Source organism: Girardinichthys multiradiatus, chromosome 18, assembly GCF_021462225.1.
Source record: "Girardinichthys multiradiatus isolate DD_20200921_A chromosome 18, DD_fGirMul_XY1, whole genome shotgun sequence".
Lineage (NCBI taxonomy): Eukaryota > Metazoa > Chordata > Actinopteri > Cyprinodontiformes > Goodeidae > Girardinichthys > Girardinichthys multiradiatus.
In genome coordinates this window covers 20,702,651-20,730,305 of record NC_061810.1, presented here as the reverse complement: position 1 = coordinate 20,730,305, position 27,655 = coordinate 20,702,651, and the positions used below count along the sequence as shown (strand labels likewise).

Sequence of the window (27,655 nt, the reverse complement as noted above, 5' to 3'; positions counted from 1 at the left end):
GAGAGCCAAAGATGTTTATTTGTAAAAGATGTTGAAAGCCATGTATCATTTTCCTTTCACTCCACAAATATATGCTACTGTGTTGGTCAATCAAATTAATTCCCCCGAAATACACTACGTTAAGGATTGTGGCTGTTCTGTGAAAAAATCTGTTTTCAAGCACTTCATAGAGTATAACTGTATAACATATACCAAAGGTATCAATTGTTCATATGTGCAAATATTTTTTTACTATATCCTGAAAGGTTTTTTGTACTGAATGGCTTTTAACTAATTTTGACTTTTGACAAAAAGGTATTGCCACTGTAACCGACAAGAAAGGTTTACAACGACAGCATATGTGCTGACGAGTGTCAAAAAGCACATAAAACAAGTGTTTGTGGCAGCATGAAATGTTACTGAATGATGAATAAAACAGTTTTTAGATTCAACCGCACATTTTTCAGATTAAGCAGCAGGACTAAGGCAAAACCATCATAGATTTTCTTTTCTTTCAACCTGGCAGTTTTCAGCCCTTTTTTGAGTGTCACCTGCACACATAGCGACAAAAGTTCTCTTACGTTATTCAGCGTGTCTTCATCACCTCACCCTTACTTTCTTTGCTTCTCTTACAGCCTCACCGCCATTAGTCTCACACACCTCATCACCAACCTAACACTTCAAGCCATGAAAACTCATATCCTCCACACACCCTTACCTTCTTTGAAGGCACATAATTGTAAAATGTTGCATCTAGTAGCAAACAATATTAACCACTATCCATCACTGTGTTGTTCTTTGTAAAGCGTAACTTGCTTTGATAGCACTGTAACCCCCCCCCCCCCCCCCCCACACACACACACACAGAAGCACACATGCAGAGGAAACAGACATCCATTCATGAACTGACAGATCATCATGAAGACATTAGATACAAGGTCTGCTTCACGCCCAAAATGTAAGACTAAATACCACAGAGGGAAAAAAGAGGTAAAGAAAGAGGCAGTCAAGTGGTAAGATAGACATATCAGAAGACAGACAGCACAGAGACAGATTGGCCAATTAGACAAACACACAGAGAAAGATCATTTCATTACACAGTGGGATTGACATGGCGGCGACTGAGACAATGGACTGATTCAGTGCGCTGCTGAATGTTTATGTCCCCCGTCAGTCCGCATCACCACTGTCCCCCCTGACTGCTTGCAGCTGACATCCCCCCCCCCCCCCCACACACACACCACACACACACACACACATACATACACACACACACAAACGTCTACGCAACTCACAGACTTTCTGGCCTGAAGTTAATGTTCACCCATGCCCTTATCATGTCCAATGTAGCCGGTAGGAACTGTATGAGAGTGTGTTTAATGGAGCACAAAAAAAGACAGAGATCGTGTGTGTAAGAAGGGGATAAATAAATGAATGAATGAATGAGTGGGCTTCTTTTTGACTGGTTTTTATAACTTTATCTAAAGATGCTGTGTTTAGTTTCAGGAAATACCAGTCATGTATGCTTCCAGCTAGATCTGTGCTGATGACTACATCCTCAAACCTCAACCTTAGATCCATCAACCCCATTGCATAAGTTTGCACACTTGTAAACTGATATTAACTTGGTGATATTTGCCCACTCCACCTTGTTAAGCTTCTCCACATTTATCAGATTGTGAGGTCATCTCTTGTTCAGATCTCACTTCTCTTAATTTTAAGTCCCATTTTTCACCTCAAAATTTCTTCCAGTAAAGTCAATGTTGCCAATTCTGATGGATGCTCCAGCTCACACTGATGCTAAAAAGTAAAACCCCTCTTGATCTTCAATTTTGCAGACATCTGAAGTTTCTGGGTACAACTGACTGTTATGTGGAACTGATCATAATTTCCAATGTTCATAATTTATTTCAATTAAAATTCAATTCAGTTTCAAAATACTTAATTCCCCTGTAGCAATATGTCTTACAGTAGATCTGATGAAGCCTCAGACTAAAGACAGTACAACAGTCTCATAAAGAGGATACCCAGGGTTCTCTATAATGTTCTTCATTTTATGAAGAATCCTTCTTTGCACAATGATCACCAGAGATTCCAGAGAAGTTGCCAGAACAGAGCCAGCCTTCTCTATAAGCTTGTTGAGCTTTATTAAGTCCCTGTCTCTGATGCTGCTATCCTAGCAGATGATGGCAGAATAGATCACGGTCTCCACAACAGACTTATAGAAGATATGCAGCATCTTGCTGCAAATACAGAAGGCCCCAAACTTCCTTAAGAAGTACAGTCTGCTCTGTCCCTTCTTGTAGATGGCTTCACAGTTGCATCTCCACTCCACTCTGATGTCCAGGAGAACACCGAGGTATTTATATTCCTCCACCACCTCCACTCCTTTTCCCACAATGGAAATAGTGTTTGACCCATTCTTGTTTCTCTTGAAATCTACAATCATCTCCTGCAAAACTTCATCCAGATCATAATGTTGCAACCACCATGTGATTAGCAATTCTGTTTTTGTGCCAACAACACATTTTAGTAATGTGGCCAAAATGTTCACATTTGTCTTCATCATATTCTAAAATATTCTCCTACAAGGTCTTTGGCAGATTTTAGCTGGAACCGCATGTTCTTTAAGAAAGAAAAGCTTCTGTCTTGCAACGTTCCTCCTTAGTCCAGACATAAAGAAGAGCGAAGATTGTTGTTACACAGAGAACACAAGAAGTACTTGCCAGAAACTCCCACAGTCCCTCTATGTTGCAGATGACTTAGAAGCCTCCCTAACAAGTTTATGTCCAATCTTTTGATCAGATTTGGAAAAATGTGCATGTTTTTGTAATGTCATTATTATATCATATTTATTCTAAATATGGCGATTGCCTTCACTGTGCCATAGTGCATATAAAGTATAATTCTCTTAAATGTTTTTTTCTGCCATCTTCCTGACAGATATTTTGGAACAAAAAGAACCTTTTAAGTTGAAGTTGTGTGTATACACTTTTGAGAACCACTCGGTGAGTCCTGTTCATTATCTTGCATTTCCACACCCATAGTCCCCCCTATTTCTCCTTCTCCAGCTCCCCTTCTCCATCTTTTTGATGCTGGCATAAAACATGGCAAAAGTTTGTGCTGGAGCTGGGTAATGAGGCGGACCTTTGACCTTGCCTTGATGACTTCCATATCTGTGCATGTGTAGGGAAATATGTGCAGATCCGTGCACGCCTGCATGCGTGTGTGTGCGGCTGTGGCTGCGGCTAGAGGCTGACAGCGACATGACTAATGAAGGCCCGGGACAGAAATAATAGGTGGGAATTATAACACAAAGAGGGTACAAGTGCAGAGGAAGAGGAAGAAGAAATGTCGGAGGAGCGGACAGAATGAGGAATAGATTGACAAAAAGAGGAAAACACGAGGGCAGGGCTTTAGGAAACAAAGCCTGATTAAAAAGTTTTAATGAAGAGTTAGTAAATAGAGAGAAATGGAGGAGTATGAGAATGTATAAGAGCACTACAGCTTCCTTTTTTAACCGCAGCTTAATGATTTGATGCAATAATAGCTGTCCCTGCATAAATATTGTAGCTTTTGTTTACAAAGTCCAGTTAGTCAGACAACAGTCAAATGAACCAGAAGATCATATTAAGCAGACTGACATAATTATGCCAATCCAGGTAATAGTACAACTAAGCAGAACAAGCAATGGAAAATAAGCTAATGTTAACTGGTTGCTAAATTATTCACATTTTTGGATTAAAAGACATATCTCACTTAAAGCCCCCAAGCACACTTCCCAGCGTTTAGAAAGAAAGACAAGCTAAGACACATGATCCCTCAACAGAAACCAGGCTCTCTGGCGAAGCACAACCTGGACAGCACATTTGGGTGTCTGGCAGCACCCGCCCACAACTGTCACACTCCAGGTCAGGGGTCACAATGTGTAGACAGAGCAGAGCTTTGTAATTATGCAAGATAAATACAATCATCAAGCACAGGAAGCTTTTCTCTCCACAATCTACAGGCTTAAACTTGTCATATGAATTAAAATGCTGACAAAATCATTGTTGAAGCATTTTATTAGCAAAATATTTCCTGTTTTCAAAGCAACTACACAACAATAAAGGTGTACACACTCATGTCAATCTGGGATGTAAGATTATGCCAGTGATTACTTTGTGGTAATGGAAAGAAAAACAGGACCGGAAAGCCTGAAGAATATTTTCCATGAGAAAGAGTGTTTTGATAGTGATACCATCATCCCTAAGATGTTTTTTCACTGAACACTGAGCTCCAACTCAATCTGATCAGTGACCACAACAGCCCGAATGCAAGCAGGAGGGTCTCAACCCATTGACACCAAAGATGGCGCCAGGACAGAAACAAGACTGATGGACGAACAGACAGAAGGACCCTAAGACAGACATCCTGTCTCAAACCACAAATAGATACAACAATTAAGCTAGGTCTGGTCATTTTCATTTCTCTGACCTTTGCCCTCACCTCCCACACATATAGAGACAAATCACTGATGCTGTTGACTTTGACCAACAAATTCACTGCCAGCGAACATGCAGTGTGTAGGCTGAGACGGGGAACATAAATCATGCGTGTATTTGATCTGTAATAATAACATTCGGCATGTCTAGAAATGACCTTAATATGCTATTCCAGACCTAGTTTTGTTGCACATTTGTTCATTCCTCATTAAGCATTTTGTAATGCTAAGACTTGCATTTTATCATTCAGGTTTAAAAAGTTAGTTTTCAGTTAATATTTCATTGTGCTCAGGTTTCACCTGAAACTGCCAGCAGACAACATTTGCTATAATTTTATGATAACCAAGTGTCATTTCAAATCTGCATTTGTAAGTATTAAATTAAAGGTTACCCAGGTATTTAACAACTATAGCAAGAGATGAAACATGACAAGATGGAAGAGAAAACATTTTTTATGAAGTGATGTAACAGGACCAGCAATGAATCTCAAATTTTTGTAACAGCTGGGATTCAGAACAACTCTACTTCCATGGGATGAAAAGTTATTTGTGAAATTTTGCAGTAACTCCCACAGCAATCTCAAGTATTTGACAAAAACATATGATTCTGACAAGGAAAACAAGAAAACCTCACTCAAAAAGTTAAGACCTTTTAATTTTTCATTATATTTTATGGTATTTATACCTCAAACTCAGTGGTGGTTATAGCATGAATATAATATATACTCACCGGCTCTTTTTTTCCTTTTTTTAACAAAAACAAATTAAACACTTTTCATTATTAGCAATGTATTGTCTTTGTGTAAGAAGGGTAGTATTGTAAGTTAACTTTAAAGATAAAGAAAGTCTGCCTGCTACTGTAGGAGATTGGAATAGTTCTGGTTAATTCATGCTAAGTGACCCCTGCTCTGTATAAAACTGTTGGATTGGTAGACTGTGGTAGTCTCTGTTTTTATCAAAGGGTTCAAGAGTGTGTTCCAATTATCGAGGGATCACTCTTTCCAGACTGCTTGGGAAAGCTTACTCTGGGTGTTGGAGAGGAAGCTTCGACTGATACTTGAAGTTCGGATCCAGGTGGCTTTTGTTCTGGTCGTGGAACAGTGGACCATATCTTTGTTCTCACAGAATTGCGAATATACATGTCTACATGTATTTTGTAGATCTGGAGAAGGCCTATGACCGTGTCCCCTAGGGTATTTTATGGAAGATGCTACGTTGTATCTAGATGGCATTTAAGGGATATCCAATCCTTGAATGCCCAAAGTGGGAGCTCTGTCTGCATTCTCGACACAAAATTTTATTCCCAGTGTACATTGGACTCTGCCAGGGCTGCCTATTGACATCATTAAATAAAAACATGATTCTGACAAGGAAAACCAGAAAACCTCACTCAAAAAGTTAAGACCTTTTAACTTTTCATTATATTTTATGGTATTTATACCTCAAACTCAGTGGTGGTTATAGCATGAATATAATATATACTCACTGGCTCTTTTTTTCCTTTTTTTAACAAAAACAAATTAAACACTATTCATTATTAGCAATGTATTGTCTCTGTGTAAGAAGGGTAGCATTGTAAGTTAACTTTAAAGATAAAGAAAGTCTGCCTGCTACTGTAGGAGATTGGAATAGTTCTGGTTAATTCATGCTAAGTGACCCCTGCTCTGTGTCTTTAATGAAACTAACTTAAGTTTTTCTCTGGTGATATCCACGAAGCATGTAGTCATTTTATATCCTTTACAGCCTTAAAGTTCAGTGACACCTTCAACAAATGCATGGTGTTTCAATCCATTAATACAGTATAAATATGCTCACTATGCTGCCACATTTAACTCTATACTCTATACGAAGTTCTTTTTTCCATCAGTTGAAATACTGAACTATCACCACAGCAAAAGAAGGGAATTAATTAATTCATATGGAATTAAATGCAGTCGTCTTTGATTTTCAGTTTCTGACATTTCTGCTTTATTTGCTGACGATTTGTGCACCTTTGGAGATCATTTGGATCCGGTGGCAGGGGAGGCTAGTGGACAGACAGGCAGATGAATCTGTCCAGTGATCTTCAATTCACACCTCCAAGATAATGTCCTGTCATGTCCCATGGGGTTTGAGGACATGGCATCAGAATGGAACATGTTCAGAACCTCCATTGCAGATGTGGCTTCCAGGACCTGTAGCTTAAATGTTATTGGTACCTATTGCGAGGGGAACCTGTGGTGATGGAAGTTGTCAGGTTGAAAAAGGAGGCCTTTAGGGCTTGGTTGTCCTTGGGACTCCTAATGCAGCTGTAGGGTACTACGTGGCCAGAAGGAGTACAGATTCTGTGGTTGTTGAAGCAAAAACTTGGGCAGTTCAGGAGAAAGTCAGAGAGGCTATGGAGAAAGACTTTTGGTTGGCCTCAAGGAAGTTCTGGAAAACCGTTGGGAAATTCAATAAGCTGAAACAGGGACCATCCCAAGTTGTGTATGCTTTGGGAGGGGAACTGTTGACCCGCACTGAGGACATCATCGGGCAGTGGAAGAAGCACCGAAGGCTCTGTCTCCTCGGCAGAGAATGCAATTGGGAGAATGCAATTCCATCACTGTGGCAGAGGTCGCAAAGGTAGGTAAAAACGTCCTGCTGGCAGGGCACCAAGTGTGTATGAGATTCTGCCTGAGATTCTGAAGGCTCTGAATATTGTGACATTGTCATGATTGACACACCTCTTCAATGTTACATGGAGGACCAGTATAAAACTGTTGGATTGGTAGACTGTGGTAGTCTCTGTTTTTATCAAAGGGTTCAAGAGTGTGTTCCAATTATCGAGGGATCACTCTTTCCAGACTGCTTGGGAAAGCTTACTCTGGGGTGTTGGAGAGGAAGCTTCGACTGATACTTGAACCTCGGATCCAGGTGGCTTTTGTCCTGGTCGTGGAACAGTGGACCATATCTTTGTTCTCACAGAATTGCAAATATACATGTCTACATGTATTTTGTGGATCTGGAGAAGGCCTACGACCGTGTCCCCTAAGGTATTTTGTGGAAGATGCTACGTTGTATCTAGATGGCATTTAAGGGATATCCAATCCTTGAATGCCCAAAGTGGGAGCTCTGTCTGCATTCTCGACACAAAGTTTTATACCCAGTGTACATTGGACTCCGCCAGGGCTGCCTATTGACATCAATCCTGTTTGTGGTGTTCATGGACAGGACCTACAGGACCTACGGCATAGTTGTGTCTGGTTTGGGAATTTTAGGATCTAATTTTTGCTTTTTGCAGGTGATACTGGCTTCTTCAGGCCAAGACCTCCGTCTTGCACTGGAGCGGTTCGTTGCTGAGTCTGAAGTGTCCAGGATAAGACAGCTCCTCTAAATCTGACGCCATGTTTTTTGACCAAAACATGCTGGACTGGCCCCTTTAGGTTGTGAGTCAGCCTCTGCCTCAAGCAGAGGAGTTTAAGTATGTTGGTGTCTAGTTTACAAGTGATGGTAGGATGGAACGGGAGATGGACAGACAGATTCTTAATCTGCAGTAATGTGAGCGCGGCTCCAGTCTGAAGAAAGAGCTGAACCAAAAAGCAAAGGTCTCAGTGTATTGTTTTGTCTACATCTTTGTTTTGTTTAAAATAAGCTAAATGTTAAATCCATAAGGAGCATACATCATGGGCTGTGTTCGTCAGTCTTTTATAAGCTGCACTGAGCTAGCATACACATACAAAAACATATTTTTTAGATACATTTTATAATTGAGATTTACAATGTTACAATTTAAGACCTATCATTCAATGTTTCCACCTTTGTAATTGTATGGCACATATCCAGACTTTGTTTTCAGCCACTCAGCACCTGTTTCAAAGCCCCAGAGATGGCTGGGTTCCTGGCTAAGTAAAATCAGAATTACATTAACACCAAAAGGGCATTTCATCAGAAGCAGCAGAGCCCCGTGGCCCAAGACACCCGTAATAGAGTTTCCTCTATCACAGGTGGAAAAAACATTTAAACACCTTCTTGTAAAAAAAAAAAGGTTTACCTGGTCCAGCCTGCATGGAAATGCGCTGCTGCAACTGATCAAATCAGGTCAAACAAATTGCATTTGTCAAGAGAAGGATCAAATGCTAGCACCCACAACAAACATCAGCAGCAGAGCTATACAGAACACTCTTGGCAGGCTGATAGGATTGAATTAACGAAGAAACACAGAATAGGAGAAAAACATGTTTAGAAAACCAAACTGACTTCTTTCTTTTGCTTCCCCCATGCTGTGCTGCATATCTGTAGACTGTCTCAACAACTACAGACACAAAAATGTGTTGGATTACCGTGAGTTCAGCTTAATAGATGCTGCATAACATATTTCAACATGATAATTTGGGTTAATAATGGTATAATTAATCTTTTAAAGTACCACAGCTTTGGATAAATGACAACTTTTAAAGCGTTTCTCAAGCTCTTCTAAAAGCGATTTTAGAACAAAAATCAACACTTCTGTCCATTATTCCCATCGGGGAATACATGAATTCTGTCATGTATAGCTATAATGGGAAAAGGAGTTTTTTCTCCAGTTTGTTATTAAAATAAACATCGGCCGAGATGTCTGCTATGTACTCGTGTGTGAAAGTCAGGGGGAGAAAGAGAACGAGAAAGACTAAGGGGCCTGACTGTCTGACAGACAGGCAGGCAGATGGACACAAACTTGGCATTAGGGAATATGTTTCTGCCAAAGAGCGATCCATAAAGACTGAAGGAGGCCAAAGGGTAGCCGCTCTGTAATGAGTCATCATCACTCAGTGGTGTCCATGCTGGGATGGTTCGAGTGAGTGTGTGCATGTGTGTGAGAATCATTGTTGGGGAGAGAGAGCCAGTGGATCTGCCCAGAGATAGTGTAGTAAAAACAACCAGTTTAGCCCCTCCAGTCCTCAGGGAAGACAAAGGAGACCTTCTTGTTGTTTTATCTGGCCAAATTCTGTCCTCACTGTCAGTTAACCCTTTCCTTAAGGTTTTTTTTTAAGTCAAAGGAAGAACAATGTCTGAGAAGGCAAAAAAGATGCTCTAAGTGTGAAATAGGATATATGGTTGGTGATTATGGAATTCTTTTGGTTTGGCACCAATGGTGTTTGGCCTCCTGAAGCTTGGTAAACTTATTTTTACGTCCACCAAAACAAAGGCCAAAATGACCATTAAAAGGAGGGTCCAGACTCCCAACACACTTGTAAGTGCAATTTCAATTTCATCACTGCAGTGTCAAACAAGCTGCTTTGGCAATAACTGTGTCTTTGTACATTTATGCACATGCACATGCAAGGGGCCATGTTTTCTGTTTCAGCAGCATTGGATGAATATCTCAATTTCTTGACAGCTGACAGCTTGTTTGTCATCCACTCCACAATCAAGAGTTGACCTTCAGCTGCATAACTACTATTATCCTGCCATTCTTCTACCTCTCCCGACCCTTCATCCTCGAATTCCCATTGCCTCTCTAGCCCTATATCTTTCTCAACTGTACCTCCTTCTACTTCTCCTTCACTTCTTTTGCCCCGCCTTTGTCATTGATCGCTGATGCGACTGGCTGACTTTGTGCTCCGTAATAACCTGCAGTGGTAACCAGCCGGCTGTTCCTCTTGGCCCCCCTTGTAGATTGAACTGTCAGATGGCAGCGATTAATGGTTCTGCAGAGGGAGACAGACTCACACCTGCAATGTCCAAGCTTGCGCTGTCCTGCCAATCCTCTATCCCAATTCAGAACTTTCTGGCTAAGGTATAGGCTGTTAGAGCAGTGGAAGAAATTATATAAAAATTATAGCATGAATTTGTTTTCGTCCCTTCCAAGTCAATACTTTGTAGAAACCGTTGCTTCAATTACAGCTGCAACAGCTTTGAACATCCAGAAACTGACATGTTTGTCTAATATGTAGAAAATACATGAAGCTCAGAATGGATGGAATGCTTATGTGTGCATATAAGGTTGCACAGATTCTTAGTTGTATGAAGATCTGGACTTTGACCAGGCCATGGTTATATGATTAGGGCTGTCCTGCTGAAACTTCTATCTCAGTCTGAAGTCCTTTGTAGCCTCTAACAAGCTCTATTCATCTTCCCTTCATCTTTGACCACCTTCTCTGTCCTTGCTGAATAAAAACCTTCCCACAGCATGATGCTGCCACCATCATGGTTTTACGTCTATTAAAAATGAGGTGCAGAGCTAGTTTTTCAACACACAACAAGTTTTGTGTGTGGGACAAAAAGTTTAATTTTGGTCTCATCTGACCAAAGCACTCTTTCCAGATGTTTGCCCCTCTAGGGCTGACTTCTGTCAGCGTGCCCCAGGGCAGCTGTGGCTGCATTGTACAGGTCCTTCTCAAAATATTAGCATATTGTGATAAAGTTCATTATTTTCCATAATGTCATGATGAAAATTTAACATTCATATATTTTAGATTCATTGCACACTAACTGAAATATTTCAGGTCTTTTATTGTCTTAATACGGATGATTTTGGCATACAGCTCATGAAAACCCAAAATTCCTATCTCACAAAATTAGCATATTTCATCCGACCAATAAAAGAAAAGTGTTTTTAATACAAAAAACGTAAATCTTCAAATAATCATGTACAGTTATGCACTCAATACTTGGTCGGGAATCCTTTTGCAGAAATGACTGCTTCAATGCGGCGTGGCATGGAGACAATCAGCCTGTGGCACTGCTGAGGTCTTATGGAGGCCCAGGATGCTTCGATAGCGGCCTTTAGCTCATCCAGAGTGTTGGGTCTTGAGTCTCTCAACGTTCTCTTCACAATATCCCACAGATTCTCTATGGGGTTCAGGTCAGGAGAGTTGGCAGGCCAATTGAGCACAGTGATACCATGGTCAGTAAACCATTTACCAGTGGTTTTGGCACTGTGAGCAGGTGCCAGGTCGTGCTGAAAAATGAAATCTTCATCTCCATAAAGCTTTTCAGCAGATGGAAGCATGAAGTGCTCCAAAATCTCTTGATAGCTAGCTGCATTGACCCTGCCCTTGATAAAACACAGTGGACCAACACCAGCAGCTGACACGGCACCCCAGACCATCACTGACTGTGGGTACTTGACACTGGACTTCTGGCATTTTGGCATTTCCTTCTCCCCAGTCTTCCTCCAGACTCTGGCACCTTGATTTCCGAATGACATGCAGAATTTGCTTTAATCCGAAAAAAGTACTTTGGACCACTGAGCAACAGTCCAGTGCTGCTTCTCTGTAGCCCAGGTCAGGCGCTTCTGCCGCTGTTTCTGGTTCAAAAGTGGCTTGACCTGGGGAATTCTTTCTGTGTCTTACCCTCTTGCTTGAGGGTGTCAATAGTGGCCTTCTGGACAGCAGTCAGGTCGGCAGTCTTACCCATGATTGGGGTTTTGAGTGATGAACCAGGCTGGGAGTTTTAAAGGCCTCAGGAATTTTTGCAGGTGTTTAGAGTTAACTCGTTGATTCAGATGATTAGGTTCATAGCTCGTTTAGAGACCCTTTTAATGATATGCTAATTTTGTGAGATAGGAATTTTGGGTTTTCATGAGCTGTATGCCAAAATCATCCATATTAAGACAATAAAAGACCTGAAATATTTCAGTTAGTGTGCAATGAATCTAAAATATATGAATGTTAAATTTTCATCATTACATTATGGAAAATAATGAACTTTATCACAATATGCTAATATTTTGAGAAGGACCTGTAGTTCACCACTGTCGGTGTGTGAATGTGTGTATGAATGGGTGAATGACTGATTGTAGTGTAAAGCGCTTTGGGGTCTCTAGGGACTTAAAAGCGCTAAAGCGCTATACAAGTTCAGGCCACTTACCATTTTACCATTTAGGGTTGTATTCAAGCTTTAAACTGGAAATCTTGTGGTTTTCTTTCTACAATGACTTTCTTCTTGCCACTGTTCAATAAAGGCCATTTTTCTGGATGGCATGACTAAGAGTAGTCCTGTCGACAGAGTAATGTATCTGAGCTGTGGATCTCTGAAGCTCCTCCAGAGTTACAATGGGGCGTCTTGGCCACTTCTCTGATTAATGCCCACATCCTCTTTGTAACTTGATAACATTTGAACATATAGTGCCTTTTGAAAGTCACTGTATGTAGAAATTGTGCAAAGGCAAGTTTAAGCAGGCAGAGAACAAGAAAATAATCTCTGAACACAAATGTTTTTAGACAACTACAAATAGAAAATCTGCCAAAATTGCACATTTAGATAAGAACTTATTCACTTGCTGTTGTCTTTCTTTTTGACTCGTCTTTAGCAGATCAGAGCAAAAACTACATGAAAAGCTAACATATGTTGTTCCCTCGCACAGTGATGAGTGGATTGTTTGGTCTGGTTTTTCCGTTTCGACGAGCACCATAGGGCCTGTGCGCCTGTCTTGTGTTGTGCTTGGCTGGTCGTCTGCTAACTCTCAGCACAGCATCTCCTTACACTTATGAAGAAAAATCTTCCAAATCATTTCCAAAGTTTTCGGTCCCTTATTACAATGCTTGTCCAGGGAACCTGATGCTACCCTTTTCATGTTTCAGATCTTGACAACAAAAACTGGCTATTTAATATGATACAAATTGCATATATACTGTATTATTGTGTATGTAAAAATATCCACAATGTAAAATTTAAATATTAATTGTACAACTTTTGTTGCCCACGAGTATTTTCAGCTTAACAATTTTGGCACACTTGCCAAAATGTTTGAAGACTACCAACTCAGACTGATCAAACCTAAAAGGGATAACTTGCTTTAAAACACAGCTTGATATTTAGTTAACCAGTATTCTATTTGTGAAACCATAAAAAACCTGCAGTTTCAATGTTTTTTTTGGCATTGAAAACATTAAAACATTATATTTATTATTTTGTAAAACTTCTGTTTTATTTGTGGAAAAAATGATTTTTCAGTTTCTCATGAGCTCAATGTAACCTTACACCCCTACTTTGCACTAATATTAACCTTGCATTAAAGTGAACAAGCATGCATATATTAGCAAATTTCACCCAAATTCGATTCTTTTAGTATTTGCATTTTAATGCTTTTGTATTATATTTGTTCTGCATTTTGGTCAGCTTTTAAAGTACTTTATAAATACAGTTGGCTTTGCTCTACACTGGCTTCCTGAAGATTTTAACATTCATTATTTTAAACAAAATGTCAGGCCTTGCTTTTACAATGAGCATGTGGAAAATGTGGAATGAGCTACCTTTAAATATTAGACAAATATCTTCTGTCTGTTTCAATCTCTTTTTAAGGCTTATTTCTTTGCCTAGGCCTTTGACATCACATTACAGTGATTTTAATTTATCTTTATTAATTTGGTGGAATTTGGTGGTCTTTTATATGTTTTTAAAAGGCCACATAACTGTTCTTACACATGGTGTGTGCATATTAATTTTCTTTGTATTTTATGGATTGTGTCTGCTATTATGGATCCGTTTTTCTGCTAATTATTCTGTCTATATTATCCTTTGGTCATGTTTGTTGTTGATTCATAAACAAAATTGGACTGGAAGCTGGACATTTTGTCATAGAAAAAGGTTTCATGGGTTTCATTGCAATGTATTCAGAAACTGTGGGATCTACTGTTTTAATTTGTCAATGAGGGCCAACTTTGTGTATTGATAGAAAAAAATAAATCAACTCTGGGAAGGGGCAAAGAAGCAAAAGAAGGGGTGGAGGTGGCAAATTAAAGTCCACATGGTCTTAAGAATGAAAGATGGTAAAAAAAACAAAAAAAAAAAAAACAGAAATGATGAAAAGTAATGTGAGCAAAAAAGGGAATAAAAACTCATAGAAGAAACACATCAGGAGGGAGATCAGGAGAGAAAGAAAATCCTCTGAACAGTGAACATGTGAATATTAGGCCAACAGGGGTCTGGCATGGTGTGTGAAACTGAGATAAAATCGATTAGCTTGTCCACTGACCCAGTGAGCAGAGCCCCCCCCCCCAATTGCCCCCAGTCTCACCACAGTTCCTGACAGAGACGTCCAGGCCTTGAGGTCCCCGGGGGTCGCATGTGGACACTGAGGTGAACAAAGTGGTGGCCTCCTGTCAAACTAAAGTCCTCAAGCACCACCAGAGAAACAGACCATGAAGCAAAGCCTCACCGCTTTCTGATTCCAAAAGGATTCCAAAAGATGTAGCAGAGACTGCTGAAAGATCATCACAAGATGTGGAGTTTTCAATAAAGAACTGCTGGCAAAGAAATGTCTGATAGCTGAAACACAAATCTCTCTTTTCTTTTCTGAAGATCTAATCTTAGCCTAAATATATGTCTCCATGTGTTATAGTCTGATCAAACAAAAGGTGAATGTTTGGGCTAGTTTTCCATGTGAAACCCCATACCAACAGTGATGTATGGTGCTGGCAGCATCATGCTTTGGGGTTACTTTTGTTCAGACAAAACTAGATGATTTGTCAAGCTGAATGTGTTCAGTAGTTGTAAGTATGAGTCAGTCTGACCCAAAAACTTCAAGTATCTGATAGAAAGTTGAAGATAAAGAGATGTTTTATTTTTCAGCGTCACAGTAGGTCCAGACCAGCAAAAGAATGGCTGACAAAAATTAGGGTTTCAGGGTACCCCTACCAGACTCCAGAATTAAATCCAAGATAAAATCTGTGCAATTACTAAAATATCACTGTAGACAACGGATGTCCTTAAAAGTTTAGAGAAGAGGGGTCAAGATGTGGGATTCTTGTAGAAGACTGAGTGTTGAAATTTTAGTGTTTTGACAAAAATTTAGGTTAAGCTCACAGCGTGGGGTCTACTTTTTGGTAATTTTTTTGTTGAACTGCATAGGAAAAATATTACACAAAAGATAAATAAAGGGAAATTATTTAACAGGTTGGTGTATACTTTTTGTCTTCACTGTTATATGTTCAGAAATAGTTAAATATTTATTTAAAATTCTAAAACACCTACATGAGAAATTCTTGACACCTGTTGATAGGCCCCTTATCATTTTATCAACTCCTTTTCCTCTCATGATTTCCTCCACAGAATACCTGAGTGAGGAGCAGCTCTTTGATTTCCAGCTGATTGTAGTGTATTTGACCTTGAAGGTCACAGAGTGGAAAGAAGTGTATGTGTCACCATAAAGCTCTTCTTCGTGTTCCAATAATATTGCTACGGTGCTTTTAGGATGCTAACACTAATCAAAACAGGACATCCTGAGGAGGGCCATGCTCTCTCTTCCCTGGCCTTCTTCGTGTTTTTGTGTTTGTGGAGCAGCGACAATCCCAGGAAGCTGCAAGAAGGGTTCATCAAAGCTCCAGGCGGGGGGCCTCGGCCGCAGGATTGCTGGAATGTGATGGGGAAAGGAATCTCTACTGTCCTATTGTTCCCTTGTTTCCTCAGTCTCATCACACACACGTCCAGTTCACTCACAGGTAAGCGGTGCTAATCAGTCCTGCATTCTTTTCCACGGCTACATTCTTTCCTCTGCCATGACCCTGGCTGACCAGCAACACAGACACAAAAAGCACATGGCTTCAACCAAGTGGGGAGTCATCGAAAAACACATCTGTAAGGGCAGTTATGTGGATTTTTCTTTCCTCAGAGGACTTGTGTGAATACGGACAACACTTGTAGAGAAAGTGTCACTGATAACAAGGTACCTAACCAAATACAAAGACTTTAGATAGTTGTGGTGCAACTTCAAACAAAAATAAGCACATCAAAAATAAATGTTTCGTCATATTAAAGCCACAATTTTCAGTGTATTTAAATTTTGTGTTATGGACAAACACAAAGTGGCATATAACTGCGAAGTAGAAGTAATGATTTTGGTTTTCAAAGTTTGTGGTGTACATATGTATTTAGCCCCTTTTACTCATGTACCCTTAAATAAAATCTAGTGCAGCAAATTTCTTTCAGAGGTCACCTAATTAGTAGGGTCATCTTACGTATAATTTATTATTTGTTTAAATACAGCTGTTGGTGAACAAATAGCATCATAAAGACCAAGGAGCACGGCAGACAGGTGAGGGAGAAAGTTGTGGAGGTGTTTAACGCAGAGATATGTAATTAAACAACATCCCATTCTTTGAACATCTCCTAAAGCACTGTTCAGTCCATCATCGTAAATTGGAAGGTTATGGCAAAAGCAAGGAGAACATTAATCAGACAGCCTGTCAACAGGCCCATAACTCTGGAGGAGTTGCAGGGTTCCATAACTCAGAAAGGATAGTCTCCCAAAACTAAAATTATCAGATATGGCCTTTATTAACAATGAAAGCCACAATAAATCTTTTCTCCAGTTTGGTTTAAGCCATACAAAAGGTGGTCTTGTCAGATAAAACTGAAAAAGTATTGCATAACTGATAGCCTAGCAAGACATGATTGTCTACGTACCCTGGTAGTAAGAAGACAATGAGGTAAGGTGAATAAAAAGCATAGGAGAACAGATCCACAGCTCTGGAGAGAATCCATATAAAGAGCCTCTGCTTGAGATGCTTTCCATTAATCTGGTCTATATAAAAGAGTGATAGGACAAAAGGCCCCTGTAGAAGAAAAGCCAATCGAAGTCCCACTTGAAAATTGCAAGTCACATAGGGTACACAGCCTGGTGATGGCAGCATTATACTGTGGGAATGAGCTTCTTTGGCAGGGACAGGAAAGCTTGATCAGGGCAATCCCAGAAGTAAACCTTTTAGAGGCTACAAATGACTTGAGTCTGTGGCAGAGGTTCACCATCTAGTACAGCAATGACCAGAACAACAATGGAAGGGTTCAGATCAAAGCATATTAATCTGTTAGAACAGTCCAGTCAATATCCAGACCTTAGTTCAATTAAGAATATATGGGAGAACATAATCATTAATGTTCCCAGATACTATCCATAAATGAGCTTGAGCTAATTTGTAAAAATAAAATACCCACAAACATTATCCTCCAGATGTGGAATGCTGGTGGAGACATATACCAAAAGACTTCTAGCTGTAATTGTAGCAAAAGGTGGTTCTACAAAGAGTTGAATACAAATGTCTTTAAACAGATTTCTGACGTTTATTTGTAAAATGATTCCACTTCTCAAGACACTGCTTTATAGTGGTCTATGGGAAGAAACTTGTGCCATCAGAAACTGAATTTGAATTGCTAAGACTGAATCTGTATTTGTGTAATTTGAAATTAAATGCATTGGTTTGAAAATGAATTTCATTAAACTGAAACTGAATTTTATGGTTTAAATTTGAACTTGTTTGCTTTGAAAACTGCTTTGCTTTGTATTAAAAATTCAGTTTAATTGAAATTCAATTTCAGTTCCAAAATTCAGTTTTTTGTGTCACACATCTGGGTTCTTGAAGCCAGAGATTAATCAAACACATATTTAATGATTCATGTATGTCATTCACTATTGCTGTGTCCAAATTCAGGACTGCATTCTTTTGAAGGACGCATTTGTAGGCCAATAACATCCTGGATGAGGCGACGAATGCTGTCCAATCTCCAAGGTTCCAACAAATGCGCCCTTCTTATCCCCAGATTGGTCCGGTGTATCCCACCCTATCCCATGATTCATTGCGGGTCGAAGTAGATTGTTCAAACGGAAGTAGCAAGGGCCAGAGGAGAGATAGAAGTTGTGAATAAAATTGGATATATTGCGCATTCTGTGAAACAACTGAACTTTTACAATGTTTTCAGATGAGAATGTAGTTATGTAAACCTAAAATATCTGATCAGTTTATCAAGATATGCTTAATTGCACAAATGCACCGATGTGCTGACCGGCTGGTTGAGGTGCGCTAAACCCCAAGAGAACAGCTGACTCCCGGCACATTGTTTTCAAAATCCCGCTGGGTTTCCCCAATGAGGGGAAGTTAAACAGATATAATTCAGTCAGATAAAATCTAATATTAATGTTTGTTTATTTATTATACTAATAATAATAATTATTATTATTATTATGCTCTGCAAATAAACTGATTTAAACTTTGTTTCTAAAATTAATATGTTAGTGTTTAAGTTGTTGAAAGCTTTACAAATAAATTAAACAAATGGTATTTGTCATCAATGTATTTTATCTAGTGTTAGATGTTTACAACTACGAACACAAAAACTATTTTCAACATTTTAAATGGCTGAACAAGGTCATAAAACAATAACATTTTAAAACAAAACAGCATTATAAACCATCAGCAATATGTAAAAGGGTAAATAAAAACCGTGCAGTTATTCACAGTAGAGACAGCGGTATTAACCTTCAGGCTCCATTTGTTCAGCTTCACAGCTCTGCGCTTCACGCTAACACAGTTTCTAGGCAACAGAAGTTACGCTGAGGCAAGGGCAAGAGAAACGCATACAGATGTAACACAGGCGGCACACTATGCTAATCTGGCATGTTTAGCTAATAACTACAGGTAGCATAAGTGTTACTGTTTGACCATCATTTGTTCACATGACGTTTCTTATAGATGCTCATTTGACTTGGTGGCAAGCTCATGTATGCTGCACTGATCCAGTTCAACATGCTGTAAAGGAAGTTTAAACTGATGTGAAACGTAAATCCATGAATCTGTGTTTGATTCATCTGTGGCTATCTTCAAGGACCCGGATGTGTGACACAAAAAACTGAATTTTGAAACTGAAATTGAATCACAGACCTGAAAGTGAAAGTAGTCAAACTGAATTAATACAACAAAATACATTGTAAAAGCAAATGAATTCAGTTTCAAACCATGAAATTCAGTTTCAGTTTGGTGAAATTCATTTTCAAACCAATGGATTTAATTTCAAGTTACACAAATACAAATTCAGTCAGAGCAATTCAAATTCAGTTTCTGTTGGCACAAGTTTCTTCCCATAGTGGTCTATCACATAAAACCCCAAATAAATACAATAAAGTTTGTAGTTGGAATATGACAAAATGTGAAAACATTCAGGCTGTCTGAATCCTTCTGCAGGGCACTGAAAATGTGCTTGTGTTTCCAAGTGATTGACCAAAACTTGCTTTACAATTCTTTGTGACTTATCTTTATGTTTTCTCAACTTGTACAGATTGTTCATCGTTATGTCCTCAACTGCATGGCTAGACCTTCTTCTCCAATTAAATGAAAGTTCTACAGGCAAACCTTCAGGATGAAGACTTTAGCTTTGATTGTATCTCCTCCCCTACATACTCCCGTCCTGCAGAAGTGAGAGGTCATCAGTTAATGAGCCTCAGGGTGGAGAAAATGGAAGGAAGCATGTTACAGCAAAGATAAAACGTAAACAGAAATCAAATAAACATAATCAACAAAGAAACATATATGAGCACATTCGCCCTGTTTTCAGCTACCCGTGTGAACTAATTTGTTATTTACTAATAATCTAAAATGACAACCCTCTCACTACCTCCTTTCATTGGTCCAGCCAGCTCCACCCAGGGAGATCCCCGAGCGGTGCTGGAACACGCTGTTATCACCACATTCACAAAACGATTGTTGGGTAATTCCTGTTTATAGCTATACGCTCCTTCTGGTGTGTAAGCACTGTTTTCTCCATCAGCCCTCCAGGACAACCATCAAAATGTCATGTTCACAAGCAAGGAATTCCATTTAATCACATCTGCCAGCATAAAGTTGTTCCTCCAACTCTTAAAGAACGCTGATCACATCCAAAACGGGTAGGAGGATCAATAAACCATGCTAAGTTGGAATAAGGTAAACACAAATCAGTTTTCACATGACTAGACATAGAACAAACTGAGTTAGAGACAGAAAAACACCAGATTTCACAAGAAAAGGTTCAATATTGTACAAAAGTATTTGCTCACTTACATATCTGTTATGTTTTGCTTTTTTGTGACACTTAAATCTTTCAGATGATCAGGCAAGTTTTCATATAATAGCCTGAGTGAATACACAAAGCATTTTAGATGACAGATTCATGAAGTGAAACAAGCAATCCACACTAGCCTGCCCTATGAGAAAAAAAATAATCGTCTCGTAAACCCAATGTCTGGATGTGCTACGCTTGACAAAAACAACTGCCATCAAATATTTGTGACAACACAATCAGTCTTTTACTTAACTATGGAGGAGTTCTGGCCCACTCCACCTTGTAGAATTCACATTGGAGAGTTTTTCACCATTTTTACAACTTGCTTAAGATCAGGCCACAACAAGTCCAGATTTTGACTAGGCCTCTTGAAAGCTTTCCTTTTGTTTTATTTTATTTTATTTTTGTTTGTTTTAGTCATTCAGATGTTTACTTGCTGGTATGCTTTGGATCATTGTCCTGCTGCATTTTTCTCTAGGATTTTCTGGTAGAGTATTGTTCTACCAAATAAAGCAAGTTGTCCATCCGTAGACTATTACCTACCACCACCATGTTGACTATTGGCATGATGTTCTTTTCCTGAGAAGACCCACAACCTCCAAAAAGTTCCAATTTTGTCTCTTCAGTCCACAGAATATTTTCCTATAAGTCTTAGGGATCATCCAGATTTTTTGGGAAAATCTGAGATGGGTATTTGTGTTCTTTATGGTCATGATTAAAAATGACATCCTTGAACACTCCCATGGATGTCATTGTTAATCATTCTCCTTATTACTGTTGAATCATGAACACTGAGGCCTTCACATCTTTAGAAGTTGTTCTGGATTTTTCTGTGACCAATTATGAGTTATTAATGCTCTCTTGGAGTAATTGCAGTAGGTTGACCATTCCTGGGAAGGTTCACCAATGTTCCACGTTGTTTTCATTTTTGGATAATGGCTCTCGCTGTGATAAACTGGAGACTCAAAGCTTCAGAAGTGGCTTTGTTACCCTTTCTAGATTGATAGGTGTCAATGGCTTTTATCTGTTCCTGATTTTTTTTTATATTGGGGCATGATTTGTTGCTTTTTGTGACCTTTCGGGCTACTTCAGGTTGTCAGACAGATTCCTTGTAAGTGATTTCTTGACCCTACAAGTTGGTTGGCTGGTTTAGAAAGCTTTGTTTCCCCCCTTAGAAATAAAATAATTTGAAAACTGCTTTAGCTTTTAACATTTTTAACTTATTATACTTGACAGTCAGTCATTTTCTACTGCTTCTTCCATAGTTGCTTGCTGTCAAGCTGGTACCTATCTCCAGCAGTCTATGGGCAGGAAGTCGGGTACACCCTGGACAGGTCGCCAGTCCATTGCAGGGCAACACAGACAGACACAGGACAAACAACCACGCACACACTCATTCACGCCTGAGGGCAATTTAGAGAAACCAATTAACCTAACAGTCGTGTTTTTGGACTGTGAGAGGAAACCAGAGTACCCGGTGAGAACCCATGCACAGGGAGAAGATATAAACTCCATGCAGAAAGACCCCCTGCCGGGAGCTGAACCCAGGACCAAGGCAACAATGCTACCAACTGCACCACCATGCAGCTCCTTATTATACTTGTCTTATATTAAAATGTGTTTTATGATCTAAAAATTTAAAACGTGAAAAAAAAGCAAAAATAGAAGAAATCTAAATGGGAGTCAATACTATTTCACAGCACAGTAAAATAGTCATTATGACTGAAGCTGCAGTAAATATCAAAGTGCAGCAAACAATAAAAATCAAATCGAATCATGTTTTGCTTTTCCTCCCATAAAAACCCTCAACAGCGTAGTAAAGTAACTGATGGTTGTTAGCTGATGTGAGACATGAGGCCCGAATGTCGGTCCCTGTTTCTGCCACCTGCTTCCAGGTAATTGATTGGTGCACAGAAAATGATTGATGATTGAGATCCTTTAATCAGCTAACATAGGTACGGGCTCCTCAAAGCATGCCTTAGCAGCGCTAAATTTTAATCCTACTGTAGTAGCTGTGGGCAAACTGCAGCATCAGCAGTCCGCTGACGTTATATCTTTTCAGACATCATAATGACACACGAATCAATTTGATGGAAACTTTTTTAAACTCAGCAATATGCCATGTATCGTACACCGATTTGTGATGGGAAAACACTGGCATCACATTTAACACGTTGAGTGTGTACTCTTAAGAATGCTTTTGTATAGATGTGTATTAAAACTTGCATGTAAACACATAAACAGCCGAATAAGCGCTGAGAGTATCACGCAAACACACACACACAATCTATAAAAATATGCTTAGCCTGGGACTGCTCTGTTGATAATGACCTCAGCCTTGGCACTGCACTGGGCCAGACCAGACTGCCGACAGACTGGAGGCTTTTGTGTTGACTCCCTATCTCTAACTCTGTGACCTTTGGGGGATGGGGGAGAAGAAAGCAAAATTGCTTTTTTATTATTTAGAAGGGGTAAGGCTTGCTCATTGTTCTGTATTGGTACAGTTTCCCTGCTGTAAACACGCACTGGTTCCCAGGCTTAACATGTTGTAGCACAGCTACACCCTACCACCCTGTCTGCATCCAGCCCTTAGTGTTCCCACACTGGCCTGTCTGGGTCAAAGCATCAGCACCGCCCTCCCAAAACAAATAGACATCATCGTCAATATCCAAACACCACACTTTATGAATTATGAAATTCCTCCAGTACATAATGGTCTATGATATTGGAAAGATGGGACTGCATTTTGAAAAAGGGGGAGTAAAGACGGGGAAGAATCCCCTGGGAGGGATCCATGACGTTTCCCAGTGGCTCGAGACTGAGGCCATCCTTCAAGTGGGTGACAACAGCGCCTAAACAAACCACTAACCTCATCAGCTCTCTGTTTATAGCCTGAAGCCTGATTCCTGGGCGACTCATTAACATCAGAGACCTTCCAAAAGAGCCGTTTTCATACATTGTTGATAGATTAAAAAGTCCTGGGTCAAACAACAACTGACCGCCAAAGCCCTTGCTGGAACTGTGTGCACAAGCTCATAAAGAATTAAATACACACCAATGTGTGTGGATTGTTTTCTGGTCCCTTTATGTTAAATATCCATATCCAACTTATTTGATAGCCTTAAAACATGTTTTTTCCAACTGTGGTATGAACACCTCATGTGATACCTGGGCTTCCTTTAGTAGTACTCAGAAATTTTGGTATTATTTGTTTGCAAAACAATTTAAATTACTATGATGAAGCTGAGAGCAGTGACGCTTCGTCACAAGATGCGTATACTGTGTTCCATTTACATCTGAAACCAAAGCTCTGATATGAAATTACATCAAACCCAACTTAACCCTGCTCCAAGTCTATAAAGCAGCAAGATTTGCTAGCTTATATGTTAAATGACTTGGCTAACTGCTGAAGCTAAAAACAAGGAAGTAGTATACTTGCAAACACTGTAGCGCTGTTTACTGAAGGACATTGTAAAGCACTGAGTGTGAAACATTTAATGAAAAACAAATTAGGAGTTGGTGAAAAACCTTCAACTTTTCCACTCATCAATTCCAAAACAGTACATTTTTCATATTTTTCCAGTTCACATTTGTAAATTTTGAAATTCTGAGTAAAAATGGAATATCTGCTTACGCCATGTTCTCTAATGAATCATACAAAATCAATAGATAAAAACATTTATTTTATTTTATTTTTGACATAACAACTGGAGATGCACTAATACACTGGAATCAGCCAAATTCCCCTTGATTAGCTCTGATCAGTGATCGACAGGTCAAATAGTGAAAATTTGAAAAATGATTTTCTTTTTTTCCAAAAATGTATAAAAGTTAACACATGTATGTAGGGATAATCTTGTAATTCCTTAAATTTCTGTTTGATTTTATCTTTCTTGCGTTTAAAAAACTGAATCGGTAAAAGTCAGACCCTCATGGAAAACTGGAAATCGGCACCCACCGGTAATAACCTGATCTGTGCACTCTAAAAGCAAGAAACTGAGTACATCCCCTCTGATACTCCAGTTGCATCATGTGTGAAAAATGTGGTATTTATTGAGATGGTACTACCCTGGACAAAAGCTATAATGCACCCTGCGTTACAATGTAATATAAAATCCTGAAAATAAATGTGACAATAATTACAAAATGACACAGACACTATTTTGCACTGTAAAGTGAAAAAAAGTAAATAAAAAAATCTAAATTAAATTATTTTATGCAATAAAAAATAAAGTTCAAATCACCAGATTAAGAAAGATAGGAATGAGGCGACATATTGTGCACTTGTTTATATGCAGCTTTGGCACCAAACGGAGCACGGGATAAAGAGTGCTGCTCCGAGGCCCTTTAATGAGCTCTCTATTTCGCTTTTCTTGCGCAGGGCCGCTCCCCTCACCTCTCAAAACGGGCCGATCTATTAAGGGTTTTAATGAGCTCCGCCAGACAAACGCGAGATGCATGGCCCATTAAACACTGCGGAGAAAAGATGAGGCGATGACGGACGCGACACACGCTCACACACACTTATGTGACACACCTTTTCTCTGCCAGTCAGATAAGATAAGATGTTAAGATAATGAATGGATAAGAAGGCGCAATTCCGGAGACACGGGTGTAACTGAGTGATGATTGAAACAACTGCTGCATCTAATTCCTATACGTTTTCCTAATAGTTTTGTAGAGCTTTCACATTATTTCACTGTTCAATTTTTTTAACAGTATAATACAATGTTGATATTTCTGAGAGACAAATATGCTGACTTTAATTAGGTTCACCCGGAGTCACTTTAAACCACCCTCCTCCTCCCTCTTTGCGGGGGGTGCGGCCCTGTTCGCCTTGGCATTACATACAGTTGGAAGTTTTTCTACGGCGCACCGCATTACATCTGGACGTGCGGACTAATCAGTCAGCCTACATCTATCACGCTTACGTTTACCACCTCTCCATCACCTTCTCTATTACACAGCCCCCACACCCTCACCCCCTAGTTTTTTTTTGTTTTTTTTTTATCACATGACTGTTCTGTATAAGCGGGGAGGCACAGACTGAACGCATTTACCAGAAGAACCCCTTATGAGGGGTTTGGGAATTTAAATATTCACCGCTGACACTGTGCAGACCTGGCTGAGGGCCAGGGTGGGCCCGCTTCGTCCTCTTCCTCTTCTTCTGGGCCCAAAGCATTCCAGCAGAACTCCTTTTCTTTCTTTGCAAAAATATTTTTATTTTGAATATTAATATTAATGCACTTCGACTGTGCACGAATGACTTAAACAAAATAAACGATGCATTTTTTTAATTCAAGAGATATGGAAAAGGATTTGAAGTTTCATCTCCTGCTGTTAATGTACCTGATGCGTTTGTCTTTCATGTGACAGCTGCTACACAACCCTCAACATTTAGCAAAAAGCCAATAAAACTGTCCAACTAACAATTTCATTTTGTAGTGTGCATTATATATCAGAAATGATCGGGCTTTAACCAAATGCATTCTTATAAATTATTTGTAGGCTGCGGCGTTCTAACCTCTGCTCTCTGGATCTTTTCAGATCAATGTTGAAGTAAAGACCTACTTTCAGTCAGGGCTGTATAGGTTTTGTGGTTGAAGCGAAATGTTTACATTTATAACAAAATTACAATTTGCAGGCCTGGGTAATCTAAATACTTGTATAGTTTAGAGGAAAACTTAGTATTTTCAATAGACTTTTACAGGGTGCATGTTATGGTCTGCACTGGTCTTGCAGAGTTATGTGGAAAGGACGTTGAAAAGGCGTCACTAACAACATGAAATTGTGGTTGAAAGTAGACGAAAAGACGTCTACATTAAAACGTCATCTCACGTGGTTGAAAAATTGTTTGGGCTAATCAAATGCGATAGATTTACACACAATGTATGGACGGAAAAAGTCCAACTTTAAATGTTGTTTTTTTCTGGGCTTGAAAAAGGTCAACCTGAAACAAAAGTAAGAAATGCCCGATGGACGTCTAGAGTTCGGGGTACAGCACTCAAAGACACAACTACAGGAAAGCAACAATGCCACATAGGTATGAATGAAAATGTTGACAGAGAACGTCAGACTGGAATAAAGCACTGACCCATAATTTATTATTGCAAATCAATGCATGAGCAGACGGATCGGTCTTCTCCTCACATATGGCTAATTGGTTGCATATAATGAAATCGATTTTAATCCGGAAAATGCAACTTTTATCATATTCTTACTGATTAAATAAACGTGTCGACCTTTTAATTTGCCCGAGATAACTTTTTGTGCACAAACACTCTGCAATATTAGTTGACATGCAAACTCAGGTCCGTAAGTGGCAAATGTTTGCATGCAAAATTTAAACTGTTTCCATGTCACCAAACTTTTAATGTTCATCGTTTCAGCGCGAAAAGTACTTTTTTTTTTTGTCTTTACCCTCGTAATATTGTCTATTCCTTATTTCTATCCATTAATCTCTTTTACCCAAACTTTCCTCTGGCAGAAACAGATGTGCGCAGCAGCAAAACAGCAGCAGCAGTGCAGCAGATGCAATAAGCGTCGATGCTCAGGACACGGGACTTTTTAACTCTACACTACAGCGCCCACTACATGCAAGCAGCAGCTCCAATAGCGGAGCGGACGCCTTGCAGAAAGTTCTCTCGTCGCTCCTTCAACTTTTTAACTTTTTCCTCTTCTTTCGCAGCCGCTCAGATTATTTTTTCTACTTAGCGACCACATCGTGATGTGTTCTTTCCTACCAGGAGAAAGTCAGGATTACGCGCGTTTGTTTGAAGATGAAAACGTTACAAAGAGTATGAATTGATAACAGCGACAACCTATAGGTATATAAAATGGCTTATCTGAGAAGAAAAAATTGAGAAAGGGATGTTGCACCTACTCGTGGCCAGTTTCCGCGCCCTGCCTTTGGACCTCATGGTGCCAGTCTCTGCGCGTGGGTTTTGTTTGGATGTTTTCTTGAATCTTTTTTTCTTTTTTGTCCTCCTTCTTTTTTGATTTTTCTCTGTCCCCCCTTTTCTCTGGGTTTCTCGGTCCAAACGCACTATCTCTCCAGCATTGTCAGTCTGGACACCTTCGCACATGCGCACAGCGCGGAATCTGCCGGGCAGCAAGTGCCAGAAAAAAAAAAAAAAAGTTTGGGACGATTTATTACTTTGATGTTAGATTGATCGGGTGAAGATGTGGGGGGAGAGATTCGTGGTCATCTCATTCCGTGCTTATTTCTTAAGGTGGAGAAAAAGAAGGACGCGCTGCAAAAGAAATTCAACTGCTGGTTCTGGTTCTTAGCTGATTGAGAAAACTTTAATTTAGCCCACATCAGATACAAAAAGACTGGCTTGAAGAAAACCTTTCTAACAACGCTTTATTCTTAACTAATTCAACAAACATCATTTCAGTGTTAAACACATAACGGGATTTTCAGACGGAGATCTCTGT

At 39.5% G+C, this 27,655-nt stretch overlaps 1 protein-coding gene across 12 annotated transcripts in view; it reads right to left on the bottom strand.

Annotated features, from left to right (window-relative positions):
* mecom (MDS1 and EVI1 complex locus) overlaps positions 1-27,322 on the bottom strand; it is a 190,739-nt gene extending 163,417 nt beyond the window's left edge. For 6 of the 12 annotated variants that reach the window (XM_047391078.1, XM_047391080.1, XM_047391081.1 and 3 more), the window contains exon 1: positions 27,099-27,322. In XM_047391078.1, coding sequence (XP_047247034.1) covers positions 27,099-27,300 — 202 coding nt within the window. In that variant the 5' untranslated portion in view covers positions 27,301-27,322. The remainder of the gene's footprint in view (positions 1-27,098) is intronic. The other 6 variants (XM_047391071.1, XM_047391072.1, XM_047391075.1 and 3 more) reach the window with 1 other exon arrangement.
* Between the last annotated feature and the right edge of the window lie 333 nt (positions 27,323-27,655).